Genomic DNA, 16,123 nt, shown 5'->3' with positions numbered 1-16,123 from the left:
CCACGCTTGTAGACCTTGTTTGGCTGTTGACTGTTGGGTGTGTGAGTTGAACTCAAGTACTGATAGCCTGCTTAAAGTTTCACCCCCAGACGACCCGGAGATCCGGAGTGTCGCCGAGAAGCTGGCGAAATACGTGGCGGACGGGGGTCACGAGGTCGAGAAGCTCGCCATTCAGAACAACAGAGATAACCCCGCCTTCTCGTGAGTATCATCTGCCTCCTGAATCAGCCAGTAATGTAGCTTGAATAAAACAGGTCCAGGGTCTGCATTGGTGCCAGTGTTTATAGATCCGTTCTGAGCCGGTGCCAGTGTTTATAGATCCGGTCTGAGTCGGTGCCAGTGTTTATAGATCCGGTCTGTGCCGGTGCCAGTGTTTATAGATCCGGTCTGTGTTGGTGCCAGTGTTTATAGATCCGGCCTGTCTCGGTGCCAGTGTTTATAGATCCGGTCTGTGTTGGTGCCAGTGTTTATAGATCCAGCCTGTCTCGGTGCCAGTGTTTATAGATCCGGCCTGTGTCGGTGCCAGTGTTTATAGATCCGGCCTGTCTCTGTGCCAGTGTTTATAGATCCGGCCTGTCTCGGTGCCAGTGTTTATAGATCCGGCCTGTCTCGGTGCCAGTGTTTATAGACCCGGTCTGAGTCGGTGCCAGTGTTTATAGATCCGGCCTGTGTCGGTGCCAGTGTTTATAGATCCGGCCTGTCTCGGTGCCAGTGTTTATAGATCCGGCCTGTCTCGGTGCCAGTGTTTATAGATCCGGCCTGTCTCGGTGCCAGTGTTTATAGATCCGGCCTGTCTCGGTGCCAGTGTTTATAGATCCGGCCTGTCTCGGTGCCAGTGTTTATAGATCCGGCCTGTGTCAGTGCCAGTGTTTATAGATCCGGCCTGTCTCGGTGCCAGTGTTTATAGATCCGGCCTGTCTCTGTGCCAGTGTTTATAGATCCGGCCTGTCTCGGTGCCAGTGTTTATAGATCCGGCCTGTCTCGGTGCCAGTGTTTATAGACCCGGTCTGAGTCGGTGCCAGTGTTTATAGACCTGCCACCCACCTCCCGACCCTGCTCTCCAAACCTGCCTGATGGTAGTACAGTTGGGGAAATGCAAACTGACATCTGATTTGTCTGGTCTGATGGACATGGGACATACTGAACAAATGGGGTGTGAGTGGATAAATCTCCTATAAGAAGCTTGTGCTGTATATTCTGTGTGACACCGTGGGGAGTTTGCGCTGGGACCTCTTCAACTGTAGAAAGGTGCTAAGAATTCTTTCCACCTTTTTTCTTTTGGCAGGTTTTTGTACGATCGCAACAGCCGAGCTTTTCTTTATTACAAGAAAAAAGTGGCCGAAATCAAAAGAGAGAAACTAGCTGGCCTGTCAGTGCCCAGACCACCTGTGCCAACCTCTGCCTCCCCTTCATCATCAGTGCCAAAAGGTAGGGGAATCAGAAAGGAGCAACCTCTGCCATTAAGATTCAACTCACAAGTACCAGTTTGACCTGCACAAAGTTCAGAGGTCAGGGCTGATGCCAACGCTGAGCTTTTCCAGCGGGTTGTACCATTAACCTCTCACCTCTCGACTGAAATCCAGCTCAGGCAGCTAGTTGTCCTTTCCCTCAATGGGAGAACATTGATGCAAAAACTCAGCCCGGTCCCGGCTGTGTGACCGTGTCGTGTACACACTCACTAATGTATATCTTCTGAGAATGAGACCACAGTGAAAGTCCACTGTCTGGGTAATGTTGGAGGAGCTTTGCACGGCATCTATGTACTATATCTGTCCTGGGAGGACTGGACCGTGATGGTTCTGGGATTTCACTGTGGTGTAATCATGTGTGAAATTTTGATATTATGCCCACTTGAACTATGAAGAGGTATACGCAAACATGCACAGGCCCTCTAATGTGTGTCTCTTTATTTGTGCACTGAAGCCAAGTTTGTTACTTTGGTTATGAGGTAGTTGCAGAAACTTTCCTCTGGAACAGGGGACACCATGCAGGCCAAATGATATGAATGGATCTTTTTTCCTTTAATCTGTACTGTGCCCTTTGTTAGTGTTTTCACTAAAGCTTCTAGTCTGTTGGTACCAAGATGCTGCTAGAAAAATCCCACTTAACATAGGAACAGGAGGAGGCCATTCAGCCCCTCGAGCCTGTTCTGCCATTCATTTAGAACATGGCTGATCTGTATCTTAACTCCATCTACCGGCCTTGGTTCTGTAACCCTTAGAACCCTTGCCTAACAAAAATCTATTGATTTCAGTTTTGAAATTTTCAATTGACCCCCAGCCTTAATAGCTTTTTGGGGAGAGAGTTCCAAATTTCCACTCCCCTTTATGTGAAAAAATGCTTCTTGATTTCACTCCTGAACGGCCTGGCTCTAATTTGAAGTTTGTGCCCCCTTGTTCTGGACTCCCCCCACCAGAGGAAATAGTTTATCTGCATCTACCCATTATCATTTTAAAGACCTCGATTAGATCACCCCTCAACCTTCTAAATTAAGGGAATACAAGCCAAGTTTATGCAACCTGTCCTCATTATTTAACCCTTTAAGCCCTGGAATTATTCTGGTGAATCTGCGCTGTACCCATTCCAAGGCCAAATATCTTTCCTATGGTACAGTGCCCAAAACTGAACGCAGTATTCCAGATGGGGTCTGACCAAGGTTCTGTACAACTGAAGCGTAACTTCCTCCCCTTTGTATTCCAGCCACCTCGAGATAAAAGCCAACATCCCATTAGCCTTTTTGATTACTTTTTGTGATTTGTACATGGACACCTAAATCTCTCTGCTCCTCCACAGCTCCCAGTCTCTCACCATTAAAAAAAAATTCCGATTTGTCTTTCTCAGATCCAAAGTGAATGACCTCACACTTCCCACATTGAATTCCATCTGCCATAGTTTTGCCCACTCACTTAGTCTGTCTATCTCTCTTTGTAATTTCCTGCTCCCATCCACACAACTTACTGTGCCTCCCAACTTAGTGACATGTGCAGACTTGGATATACAACTCTCTATTCCTTCATCCAAGTCATTGATAAATAAATGGTGAAAAGTTGAGGTCCTGGTACAGATCCCTGGGGAATACCACTTGTCACATCCCACCAATCAGAGTACATTCCCTTTATCCCTACTCTCTGTCTTCTACCTCACAACCAGTTACTGACCCATGTCACAAGGTTACTTTCAATTCCATACACTTTAATATCTTGTGTGGAACCTAATCACATGTTTTCTGGAAGTATATATAGACCACATCCACAGACACTCCCCTGTCCACCATGCTAGTACCAACTCAAAGATTCAACTAGATTAGTCAGATATGACCAACCCTTCACAAATCCGAGCTGACTCTCTTCGATCAGCTCATACTTGTCACACTGTCCCTGATGATAGATTAACCAAATACACTTGTTATTATCCACTCAAATTACAGAATCCACCAGTACTGTACCCCAGTGTTATACAGTGACAGACCTGTACCCACCAGTACTGTACCCCTGTGTTATACAGTGACAGACCTGTACACACCAGTATTGTACCCCAGTGTTATGCAGTGACAGATCTGTACCCACCAGGACTGTACCCCACTGTTATACAGTGACAGACCTGTACCCACCAGTATTGTACTCCAGTGTTATACAGTGACAGATCTGTACCCACCAGGACTGTACCCCAGTGTTATACAGTGACAGACCTGTACTCACCAGGACTGTACCCCAGTGTTATACAGTGACAGACCTGTACTCACCAGTATTGTACTCCAGTGTTATACAGTGACAGACCTGTACCCACCAGTACTGTACCCCAGTGTTATACAGTGACAGACCTGTACTCACCAGGACTGTACCCCAGTGTTATACAGTGACAGACCTGTACCACCAGTACACCAGTGTTATACAGAGACAGACCTGCACTCACCAGAAGTTGCTTATGGTTCAAATACCACTCAAGCTTGAACAGAATGTAGAATAGTCTAGCTGAGTGTTTTTCACAGGTGGATAGTCTATGAAACTTTCATACACCATTACATTGCTCTGAAAGCTTTAATGGAAAAACCTACCAGCAGCAGCCTAGCCTGCCAATGCAATAATATTAAGTGGTGACATTACTGTTCACAGACATTCTGGTGATAATCATCTGTACTTTAACAAAACATACCAGAGTGCTCCTACCCGGGGCTCCTGGTTTATGATGACTTGATAAGGTAAATTCCATTCTTATTGCATGGGATTTCAGGAATTCATGTGGGATTGGATTCCACATTTCCACCTGTTTATCCACAAAAACAGAAAACCAGTTGCCTTACTGGTGACCAGTGCCAGTGTTCAAATCTAATGGTTCTGATTACATTTGTAATTAGAATTTAAATGAAAGTTTCGTTGGTTAGTTAATCAGATCACTTCTTCGCATTCAGATATGGGCTAAGGAGGTTTGAAGATGTGACACTGGCAGTGACTCACAGCTTAGAGTTAGTGGGGAGAGGGTGAATGAAAGGGACACAGAGCAGATACTCTATCGATGGGAGAAGGTTGTGAATTTTTCATGCATGATGCAACAGTCCTCTTTATTATTTTCCCCTGTCACATAGAATGTGCAGCACAGAAACAGGCCATTCGGCCCAACAGGTCCATGCCGGTGTTTATGCTCCACACGAGCCTCCTCCCTCCCTACTTCATCTCACCGTATCAGCATAACCTTCTATTCCTTTCTCCCTCATGTACTTATCTATCTTCCCCTTAAATACATCAATGCTACTCACCTCAAGTACTCCTTGTGGTGGCGAATTCCACATTCTCACCACTCTCTGGGTAAAGAAGTTTCTCTTGAATTCCCTATTGGATTTATTAGTGACTATTATCTGTCACATTGTTTCTGTTGGAGGGGAAGAATTAAGTCTGGAGGCGTGCATAGAGTGCTGTAATTAATGTGATTCGTATTGGAATGCCTTCTACAGAGGTCTGGGATGATAGCTCGATGAGACACTGAATATAACCAGTTAAAACCCAGAGGTTTGAGAGCTAGGTGGAGTTGTGTGGGACACTGTCTCCATTAAACCACTTGTGAGTGTGGTGATTTAACCGATGCTCTCCCTGTATCCTGCTCTTACCCATCCACGCTTGTAGACCTTGTTTGGCTGTTGACTGTTGGGTGTGTGAGTTGAACTCAAGTACTGATAGCCTGCTTAAAGTTTCACCCCCAGAGGATGCGGAGATCCGCAGTGTGATTGAGAAGCTGGCAAAGTTCGTGGCTGACGGGGGTCCGGATGTGGAAGAAATGGCCGTTCAGGATAATCGAGACAACCCGGCTTTCTGGTGAGTAACATTTTGTCACGCTGCCTTGTTTCTAAGGCTTGTAACCATTTAAGAAAGAAGAAAGGAAGAGCTGGATTTAAACAGCGCCTTTCACGACTTCATGATGTCCCAAAGCGCTTTCCAGCCAATTAAGTACTTTTGAAGTGTAGTCGCTGTTGTAATGCAGGAAATGCGGCAGCCAATTTGCACACAGCAAGATCCCACAAACAGTAATAAGATAATTGAGCAGATCATCTGTTTTAGTGACGTTGAGTGATAAATTTTGGCCAGGACACTGGGGACAAGGTGGGTGGGGGGGGGGGTGGTTTCTGTTGGACCTGTCCTGTGTATCACTTTCCCATTGGTCACCTCTTGCCTTATTCCCTTATACCACTCACTCCTGCTGTGACTGTCATGTATAAGGGGCCTCATTGGGTTCTGCTCATCCAGTGCACTGATGATAGCAACTCCTGGACAAAAAAAGACCAAAGTCCATCTAGTTCGCCGTCTACCATCCTGATAGTTGTATGATACAACAGTAATGGAGTTGTTGACTAATCATAGCAATCAATTTCTATCAATGAGTCTGCAACAGACCCAGACATGAGGTGAGGAAAATCCCCAGTGGTGGAGAGCTTTGGGAACCAGAGGTCCAAAGTCACCTGTTCCTATAAACCACAGATCTCCTTGCAGAGATTGGATGCCTGTGACCAATCTTATTCTAAATGTTTGCAAGTTTTAAACTTTTCTGTGGTGTTGGCCTTGCTCCCTCTCCATCTCTGTAACTTCCTACAGCCCTATAACCCTCCGAGATCTCTGTGCTTCTCCATTCTGGCCTCCTGCGCATCCCTTATTTCCATCACTCTACCATTGGTGGCTGAGCCTGCAGCTGTCTGGGCCCTAAGCTCTGGAATTCCCTCCCTGAACCTCTCCGCCTCTCTCTCCTCCATTAAGACGCTCCTTAAAACTTACCTCTTTGACCAAGCTTTTGGTCACCGGTCCTAATATCTCCTCATGTGGCTCGGTGTCAAATTTTGTTTGATAATCGCTCCTGTGAAGCGCCTTGGAACGTTTTACTACATTAAAGGCATTATATAAATGCAAGTTGGTGTTATGAGGAGAGACTTGAGAAACATTAGAACAAAGAAATTTGAGGCGATCTTACAGAGGTGCTCAAAATTATGAGGGCTTTTAATTAGGTAAAAAGGAACAAGCTATTTCCACTGGCTGGTGAATCGGTAACCAGAAGGCATATAGTTAAGATTGACACCAAAAGAATAAGGGGGACTTAGGAGAATTTTTTCTTTTACGCAGAGGGTTGCTGGGATATGGGAGGCCCTGCCCACAGTGATGGAAGCAGAATCCCTAATAGCTTTTAGCACAGGCACGATTGACTGAATAGCCTCCTCCTGTGCTGTATCATTCTATGATTCTATGAAAAGGGAAGTAGAGAAATATTTGGAAAAGAAAAATTTTAAAGGGTGTAGGGAATGGGCAGGGGACTAAGGAGATAGCTCTTTCAGAGAGCCGGCATTGGCGCGATGGGCTGAACAGCCTCCTTTTATAAAACTCTGGCTCTAAGTGTGGATTAGCATGCTGTTGTCTAGCACAGAAGCGCTTGACACTTCCGTTCCTCTCCGTAGGTTTCTCTATGAGCAGAATAGCGATGCGTATCGATACTACAGGGACACAGTCGAAGTGTTCTGTAAAGTCAAGACCATCGCGCAGAAGGCAGTCCAAGCCAGCTTGATGGCGATGTCCTCTCCTGCCACGCAGAAGCGAAAAAGCTCGCCTGAGCACGTTTCCGGCGGTTCGCCTTCGGAGCCTGCGCCCGCACCTTCCTCGTCCTCTTCCTCTTCGCTTAAAAAGAAAAAGAAGAGCCGGTGGGGCCCAGAGGACGACAAGATTGAACTTCCTCCTCCTGAATTGGCTTATCCGATGCAAGTGCCTGGCTTAACAAGTAAGTTCTCTGAATAAGGAAATGGTCTCGCAGCACAGGGAGCTAGGGGTAAGAAGGGAGGCCAGGCAGAAGTTAGAGTTGTGGGGTAAGTTGCCAAGGGGAGGGCACTGAAGCAGACAGTGTAAGTGGGTACAAGGGGCAATTGGATGTGTTTCTGGAGGGAGAAGGGATTGAGGGATATGGGGAGTAGGTGGGATTGTGGGATATGGGGAGTAGGTGGGATTGAGGGATATGGTGGGTAGGTGGGATTGAGGGATATGGTGGGTAGGTGGGATTGAGGGATATGGTGGGTAGGTGGGATTGAGGGATATGGTGGGTAGGTGGGATTGAGGGATATGGTGGGTAGGTGGGATTGAGGGATATGGTGGGTAGGTGGGATTGAGGGATATGATGGGTAGGTGGGGCCGATCTGTGAGAAAGGGATAGGCTGATTGGACCAAATGGCCTTTTCCTGTTGCTAAAAATTCTTGTAAGTGGTTATCGTGTTCTGTAGCAAGGATACAGTCCAGGCCTGCTGTAGTATGCGATAGTGCTGATTGGCAGTTGTCACCCTCTGATTGCAGGGTCCTTCATCCTTTTTAAAGCTGGGGTTATTGGAGCCTGACAGGTGTCATCCTGTCCCCTGCCACCCTCTTTCCCTCCCCCACCTCCCCCTAACTACCCCATCCAAGCGGTTCGAAACCGAGTAGTTTTCTTGTATTCTGCGTTAGTGGCATCTCACGGTAAGATTGATGGTTGCACTGATGAAGTGTCACTGACCTTGTTGTTGGAGGCCACGATCCCAAGCAGGTTCTCGCTCAAAGTCAGCATTGCTCCCAAACGCTCCGCACCACTGGGAGGTGGGAGGTGGGCCTGGCCCCGTAACGCCCCACGCAGTGAGTTGCTGATTTCAATCGCATCACTGAGGTAGTTGCCGAGTTCATGCCAGTTGTTTCCCCACAGCAAAGAAGTATGGGACCAATGACCCTAGAAAACTGTGGATAAGTACTTGAAGGGAAAAAAAAATTGCAGGGCTATGGGGAAAGAGCAGGGGGAGTGGGACTAATTGGATAGCTCTTTCAAAGAGCTGGCACAGGCATGATGGGCCGAATGGCCTCCTTCTTTGCTGTATGATTGTATGACCCTGTCACTCGCTGTCTGGATTCAATTCGATTCACTCCACGTGATATCAAGAAACGGCTGAGTGCACTGGATACAGCAAAGGCTGCGGGTCCCGACAACATCCCGGCTGTAGTGCTCCAGAACTAGTCGTGCCTCTAGCCAAACTGTTCCAGTACAGCTACAACACTGGCATCTACCCGACAAAGTGGAATATTGTCCAAAAAGCAGGACAAATCCATTCTGGCCAATTACCGCCCCATCAGTCTACTCTCCATCATCAGCAAAGTGATGGAAGGAGTCGTCGACAGTGCTATCAAGCGGCACTTACTCACCAATAACCTGCTTATTGATGCTCAGTTTGGCTTCTGCCAGGACCACTCGGCTCCAGACCTTATTACAGCCTTGGTCCAAACATGGACAAAAGAGCTGAATTCCAGAGGTGAGGTGAGAGTGACAGCCCTTGACATCAAGGCAGCATTCGACCGATTATGGCATCAAGGAGCTCTCGTAAAATTGAAGTCAATGGGAATCAGGGGGAAAACTCTCCAGTGGCTGGAGTCATATCTAGCACAAAGGAAGATGGTAGTGGTTGTTGGAGGCCAATCATCTCAGCCCCAGGACATTGCTGCCGGAGTTCCTCAGGGCAGCGTCCTAGGCCCAACCATCCTTAGCTGCTTCATCAATGACCTTCCCTCCATCATAAGGTCAAAGCCGCAACCCCTACCACCTAGAAGGACAAGAGCAGCAGGCGCATGGGAACACCATCACCTGCACATTCCCCTCCATGTCACACACCATCCCGACTTGGAAATATATCGGCCTACCTTCATCATCACTGGGTCAAAATCCTGGAACCACCAACCTAACAGCACTGTGGGAGAACCTTCACCACACGGACTGCAGCGGTTCAAGAAGGTGGCTCATCATCACCTTCTCAAGGGCAATTAGGGACAGGCAATAAATGCCGGCCTTGCCAGCGACGCCCACATCCCATGAATGAATAATAAAAAAAACATGGAGCAGGTGAAGGGGTAACTGGGCTGGAGGTGGCTCCCAGGGTCATATTACATGTGCCACAGTATTAACTCATGCTTGAGCAAATCAAGCACTAGGGTTCATTTCTAGACGGATAAGAACATAAGAAATAGGAGCAGGAGTAGGCCATACAACTCCTCGAGCCTGCTCCGCCATTCTATAAGATCATGGCTGATCTTTTACCTCAACTCCACTTTCCTGCCGTATCCCCATATCCCTTGATTTCCTTAGTGTCCAAAAATATATCGATCTCAGTCTTGAATATACTGGACGACTCAGCATCCACAGCCCTCTGGGGTAGAGAATTCCAAAGATCCACAACCCGCTGAGTGAAGAGATTTTTCCTCCTCTCGGTCCTAAATGGCCGACCCCTTACCTTGAGACTATGACCCCTAGTTCTAGACTCTCCAGCCAGGGGAAACAGCCTCTCAGCATCTACCCTGTCAAGCCCTCTAAGAATTTTATACATTCTCATTCTTCTAAACTCCAGAGATAGAATTGAAAAGCAGAGAAGTTATGTTAAACTTGTATAGAACCTTGGTTAGACCACACTTGGAGTATTGTGCACAGTTCTGGTCTCCATATTGCAAAAAAGATATAGAGGTACTGGAGAAGGTGCAAAAAAGATTTACAAGGATGATACCAGAACTGAGAGGTCATAACTATCAGGAAAGATTGAACAGGCTGGGGCTCTTTTCTCTAGAAAGGAGAAGACTGAGAGGTGACCTGATAGAGGTCGTTAAGAATATGAAAGGTTGTGATAGGGTAGACGTAGAGAAGATATTTCCACTAATAGGGGAACTGAAAACTAGGAGCCATAAATATAAGATAGTCACTAATAAATCCAATCGGGAATTCAGGAGAAACTTCTTTACCCAGAGAGTGGTGAGAATGTGGAACTCGCTCCCACAAGGAGTAGTTGAGGCGAATAGTGTAGATGTATTTAAGGCGAAGCTGGATAAACACATGAGGGAGAAAGGAATAGAAGGATATGTTGATGGGGTTAGATGAAGTAGGGAGGGAGGAGACTCGTGTGGAGCATAAACACCAGCATGGACCTGTTGGGCCGAATGGCCTGTTTCTGTGCTGTAAATTCTATATAATTCTATGCTGCAAACGGTTCTCCGGGAATTGAATCTTTGTGGGTTCGAGAAGCTTATGAGCAGTGGAGGGAGGCTGCTCTACTGCATAATCATCACATTCCTGGTTAATCACTAGGGTTCACGGACTGTCCCTAACAGCTGTTTCTGTACATCCTATGTAAACTAATGCCTCTTGTGTGTGCGTGTGTGTGTTGTGTGATTGCAGCTCAGGAGTTGAAGGGGCTCGGCTATCAGAAAGGTAAGCCGGTCGGATTGGTGGGAGTCACCGAGCTCAGTGATGCACAGAAGAAACAGTTGAAGGAACAGCAGGAGGTAAATTCCAGCAAGACAATCATTAGTGGCAAGGTGTGGCCAAGGGGAGTGCAGCCCTGCAGTGATGCAGGACAGTGGCATATCTGCAGCAGGGGTTGGACGCTGCATGCTTTGGGCAGTCTTGCTTTGTCCTGCTTTGCTTCTGACCTGCAACATTGGCACCGGGAGGCAGTAACCTTTGGTTAAACACTCCCTCGTGCCAGGACGCTGACGCACCTCACTTTGCTCACGGCTTCCTCGTTAAACACTTTGAAGAACTGAAGCCTCTTCTGCTTTTCAAAATGCACCCGTTTCATAGCAACATCTACAAAACTGACCTAAAAGTAAAGCTACCGATTTAATACAATAGTAGAGAAATGAGCTACACTGGGGATTATGGGCTTCAATGTTTAGAGAGGGAGGGGTGGTACAGTGCGGCATCCAGAGAGAGAGAGAGAGAGAGAGAGAGGGGGGTTGTGGTACAGTGGGAGAGACCGACCAACCGTCACAAGCACACTCTAGGCCAGAGCACTTAGTGAGAGAGAGATACGCACTGAACGGTGATAATTACAGAGAGAGCAGAACCAGACATAGATACACAGACAGATACTGGGCCTGGGCAGTGATCATTACACAGGGAGAGGAACCAGGCATAGGTACAGAGACACAGACAGATACTGGGGTAGTGAACTTAGAGACAGAAAGAAACTAGGCAGTGATAGTTACAGAGAGGGGCATTTGCAGAGGGGCAGAAACCAGGCAGGGTCACATACAAAGAGAAACTGAGGGACTGTACAGCAATATCACCAGAATAAGTAATGTTTAGAGAGAGCTGGAGAGGAACTAGGCAGGAACATTTACAGAGAGGGCAAGGAGAAAACTGTACAGGGGCATTAACAGAGAGGAACCAGTCAGGGGCAGTTAGAAAGAGATTTCCATTTAGAGAGAGGAATATTGGGCAGGTCGTACAAGAGTATTTATGGATGGAGAGGAGGCAGTGCATATACAGAGAGCGAGGGGTTGGTGATAGTGTTTTTGCAGATGGGAAGCGAAGAGCTGGATAGAAGTGTTTCTAGAGAGCTATGGCACATATCGGAGAATGCAAGACTGGGTCGAAGCACCCCAGGGAGATGGTGAGGGGTGGCGAAGGGGTGAGGGGGCTGAAACAGTCTCAGGGCATATGGCTGGATGGCTGAAGTGATTTCTGGGTTGGTTGCAGATGCAGCAAATGTATGATATGATCATGAAGCACAAGCAAGCCATGCAGGAAATGCAGATGATGTGGGAGAAAGCCATTCAGGATCACCGGCATGAGTATGACAGTGACGAGGAGATTGACGGCGACGGCGGCACCTGGGAACATCGCCTCCGGCACATGGAGATGGAGAAGACCAGAGGTAACCACGGGGTCACAGCGATGTGCGTCGGTCAGAGGTAACCGTGGGGTCGCGGCAGTGTGCGGCGGTCAGAGGTAACCGCGGGGTCACAGCGGTGTGCGTCGGTCAGAGGTAACCGTGGGGTCGCGGCAGTGTGCGGCGGTCAGAGGTAACCGCGGGGTCACAGCGGTGTGCGGCGGTCAGAGGTAACTGCGGGGTCGCGGCGGTCAGAGGTAACCGCGGGGTCGCAGCAGTTATAGGTAACCACAGGGTCACGGCAGTCTGCAGTGGTCAAGGCATAAGACGATTGTAAAGGGTTTAACCTGCAGGGCTGCATCCACTGCGGGTGAGGCCGCTGGTGATCCCGTTTACGTTCCAGGGCCCAGTTGGCAACGTAGAAGCAACTTGTGTTTGGGATTTTAAGGCTCCGGCCACAGACCTTCCCTTCCAGAGTGTGAGCAAGGCAGGGCCATGTCTCTGGTGACATGAACCTGGGGTGACTAGGCTCACTTGTGGCCTCCGCGCCCTGGCACTGGGGGCCCCTGACAGGCCAGGTAATATATTATTACCTGTCCTGTGTGTGGTTCAGTCCGCCCACAGACTGGCCTGGGTCCACTGGGATCCATATCCGCTGCTTCACCTCTGGAGCCAGGCAGCAAAACCAGTTCGCATAGAAACTCAGGGACAGGAGTGGGCCATTCAGCTCCTTGGGCCTGCTCCGCCATTCACTCAGATCACGGCTGATCTGTACCTCAGCCCCATTTACACGCCTTTGCTCTGTGTCCATTACCGAACAAAAATCTGGCGAACTCACTGTTGAAATTTTTAACACATCCCACAGCCTTTTGATTGATAGATTTTTGTTAGGCAAGGGTATTAAGGGTTACGGAACCAAGGCATGTGGCTGGAGATATGATGCAGATTAGCCATGATCTAATTGAATGGCGGAACAGGCTCGAGGGGCTGAATGGCCTACTCCAGTTCCTGTGTTCCTTTTAGGAGGAGAGAGTTCCAGATTTCCACTACCCTTTGAAAAAGTGCTTCCTGATTTCACTCCTAAATAGCCTGGCTCTAATTTAAAGAACGTGCCCCCTTGTTCTGGAAGTCCCCTACGAGAGGAAATAGTTTCTCGAGGTCTGTGTCAGGGATGGCCAGGATCTTTGTGTTCTTGGGCTGTACAGGTACCATGGAGTGCCCGAGGCCACCTATATAGTTTAATTCCCTGACCCTGCTAACTCCTCTATATCGAGAGACGCTGATACTAACAGATCTCGGTGTTCTGATTAAGTATTTATCCACCAGTGAGGCCACTGTGTTTTCAACAGATGCTTTCTTGCACTTTGTTCCAAACCGTCACCCCAACATTAGTCCTTAAACCCGGCTTACCCTCTGGAAGTGCTTCTGTCGCCGGTCACTGAGATCAGCCCTTTCCCAACCCCCAAGCCGTGCCAAATTCACACAGGAGCAATCAGTGAATAAGAAATATGCAAATTGGGTGAAAGGACTACTTTAAAAGCAAAAAAAGACTTGCATTTCTACAGCGCCTTCCACATTCTCAGGACATCCCAAAGCTTTACAACCATTGAAGTACTTTTGAAGTGTAGTCACTGCTGTAATGTAGGAAATGCGACAGCCAATTTGCGCACAGCAAGATCCCACAAAGAGTAATGAGATAATGACCAGATCATCTGTTTTAATGATGTTGGTGGAGGGATAAATATTTTCCAGGACACCGGAGACAACTCCCCTGCTCTTCTTTGAAATAGTGGGCGTGGGATTATTTTACATCCCCCTGAGAGGGCAGACGGGGCCTCGGTTTAACGTCACATTCGAAAGATGGGACCTCCGACAGTGCAGCACTCCCTCAGTACTGTAGTGGAGACATCCTTGAACTTAATGCGAGGAAGCAGATGAATAGTGAGCTCTAGGGAAGGTTCAATGAAGTCTGATTTTGTGAGCCTTACCTTAGAATCACCCAGTAAATCTACCTGCATCCACACTCCCCTTTGATGACTCAGTGGGTAAATCTACTGCTTAATATAAGTAGGAAGGCCCCTGGTTGGATCCCCAGTCTGTAGTGAGTCAACCGTGGCATGTTGGGAGCACTCTCGCCTCTCAGTCAGAAGGATTCAGGTCCAAGCTGTTAACTGTATTCAGGTGGTGGGTATCAACTGGGGACTCTCTTGTATTCGTTTATATGAGCACTGATCTAGAGTGTGTGGAGGGCGGGGGGTGTGATGTGGAGCTCTGTGAATAGAGGCTTGGAAGCAACTGAAGATCAGGCTATTCTTCACTACCTGGCGCTTTTTTTTGTGGACTTAAAACAAAAACTTCCATACTCTGTACAACTTATGCTATTCAAAGCATTACATTGTGAGGCGACCCTTCTCCAGGGCCCCTAATAATTTCTTCGTACATGTACCTCTTTTAGTAAAACAATCCGACAGTTGATAGCTTGAGTCCACTCATTTAACTTTAGAGATTTCCTTTCTCTCCAGCATTTGCTTCAAGCCAGCAAGGTCAATCCGTAATCTTTTCTCACTCACATTTTTTGTAGAGTGTACACAAGCCCCACTCCAGAGACTTGAGCACATAATCCAGGCTGACACTCCAGAGCAGTACTGGGGGAGTGCTGCACTGTCAGGTGTGTCATCTTTCCGATGAGTCATCAAACCGAGGCCCTCTCAGGTGGATGTAAAAAATCTCATGGCACTATTTCAAATGAAGAACAGGGGAGTTCCCACGGTATCCTGGGCAATATTTATCCCTCAAACATCACTAAAACAGATTATCTGGTCATTAATCTCATTGATGTTTGTGGGACCTTGCAGTGCATAAATTGACTGCTGCGTTTCCTACATGACAACAGTGACTAACTACGCTTCAAAAAGTACTTCATTGGCTGTGAAGCACTTTGGGATGTCCTGAGGTTGTGAATGCAAGTTCTTTCTTTCCTCTGATCTAGGCTATGGGAGCTTGTTACTGCCTTCAAGGACCCTGACAACATACACCTGGAAAAGGTTAAACACTGTATCGGGGCTGCATTCTTTCTTGTTTGGGAATCCCTGGTCATGTTCTGTGTTGTCCCCGTCACTGGGAAGGATGCAGCCCTAATGGTGGTTCACACAGTTGTCTATAGTCCATCACAGTTTGTACATGTGCTGTTCTTTGGTAGAGTGGGCAGAACAACTGACCGAAATGGGTCGAGGGAAGCACTTCATTGGAGATTTCCTGCCCCCCGACGAACTGGACAAATTCATGGAGACGTTCAAAGCTCTAAAGGTAAGTTAGATTACCCGAAGATACTTTATAAAGTGGATTATGGCTGTTGCTAATTTGAGTAACTTTACTAGGGCAGGTACAGCACGGGTTAGATACAGAGTAAAGCTCCCTCTACACTGTCCCATCAAACACTCCCAGGGCAGGTACAGCACGGGTTAGATACAGAGTAAAGCTCCCTCGACACTGTCCCATCAAACATTCCCAGAGCAGGTACAGCAGGGGTTAGATACAGAGTAAAGCTCCCTCTACACTGTCCAATCAAACACTCCCAGGGCATGTACAGCACGGGTTAGATACAGAGTAAAGCTCCCTCTACACTGTCCCATCAAACACTCCCAGGACAAGTACAGCACGGGTTAGATACAGAGTAAAGCTCCCTTGACACTGTCCCATCAAATGTGCTTCCCACTGCATTTGTGCGACACTTACTTGTCCAACACCAGCTCTCTTGTGGCCTCACAGTGAGATTGCTAATTTAGGGCCAAATTTTGAGCTGTGTTATGCTCTAGGCTGATATCGACCAGCAACTGGATTGAGATTTGCCTAACTCATTTCTTGCTGCACTCTTACAGTTGATAGAGACTTTCATCCCATCATTCTGGGCTGGATTTGAACCCATGTCCAAGAGCTGCTTTCATTTTTAACAATTTTTCCAGTTCCACTTATGGTTCATTCACACTACCCTCAGTC

At 47.6% G+C, this 16,123-nt stretch overlaps 1 protein-coding gene across 1 annotated transcript in view; it reads left to right on the top strand.

Moving 5' to 3' along the window:
• The window catches only part of sugp1 (SURP and G patch domain containing 1), a 28,489-nt gene that overhangs the window by 7,340 nt on the left and 5,026 nt on the right, over window positions 1-16,123 (top strand). The window contains exons 5-11 of the mRNA XM_067968563.1: window positions 78-201; window positions 1,286-1,428; window positions 5,183-5,306; window positions 6,929-7,245; window positions 10,690-10,796; window positions 11,995-12,172; window positions 15,327-15,433. Coding sequence (XP_067824664.1) covers window positions 78-201; window positions 1,286-1,428; window positions 5,183-5,306; window positions 6,929-7,245; window positions 10,690-10,796; window positions 11,995-12,172; window positions 15,327-15,433 — 1,100 coding nt within the window. The remainder of the gene's footprint in view (window positions 1-77; window positions 202-1,285; window positions 1,429-5,182; window positions 5,307-6,928; window positions 7,246-10,689; window positions 10,797-11,994; window positions 12,173-15,326; window positions 15,434-16,123) is intronic.

Source organism: Heptranchias perlo, chromosome 29 (assembly GCF_035084215.1).
Source record: "Heptranchias perlo isolate sHepPer1 chromosome 29, sHepPer1.hap1, whole genome shotgun sequence".
Classification (NCBI taxonomy): domain Eukaryota; kingdom Metazoa; phylum Chordata; class Chondrichthyes; order Hexanchiformes; family Hexanchidae; genus Heptranchias; species Heptranchias perlo.
Note: the sequence above shows the minus strand (reverse complement) of the source record. Positions and strands in the feature narration are given on the sequence as shown.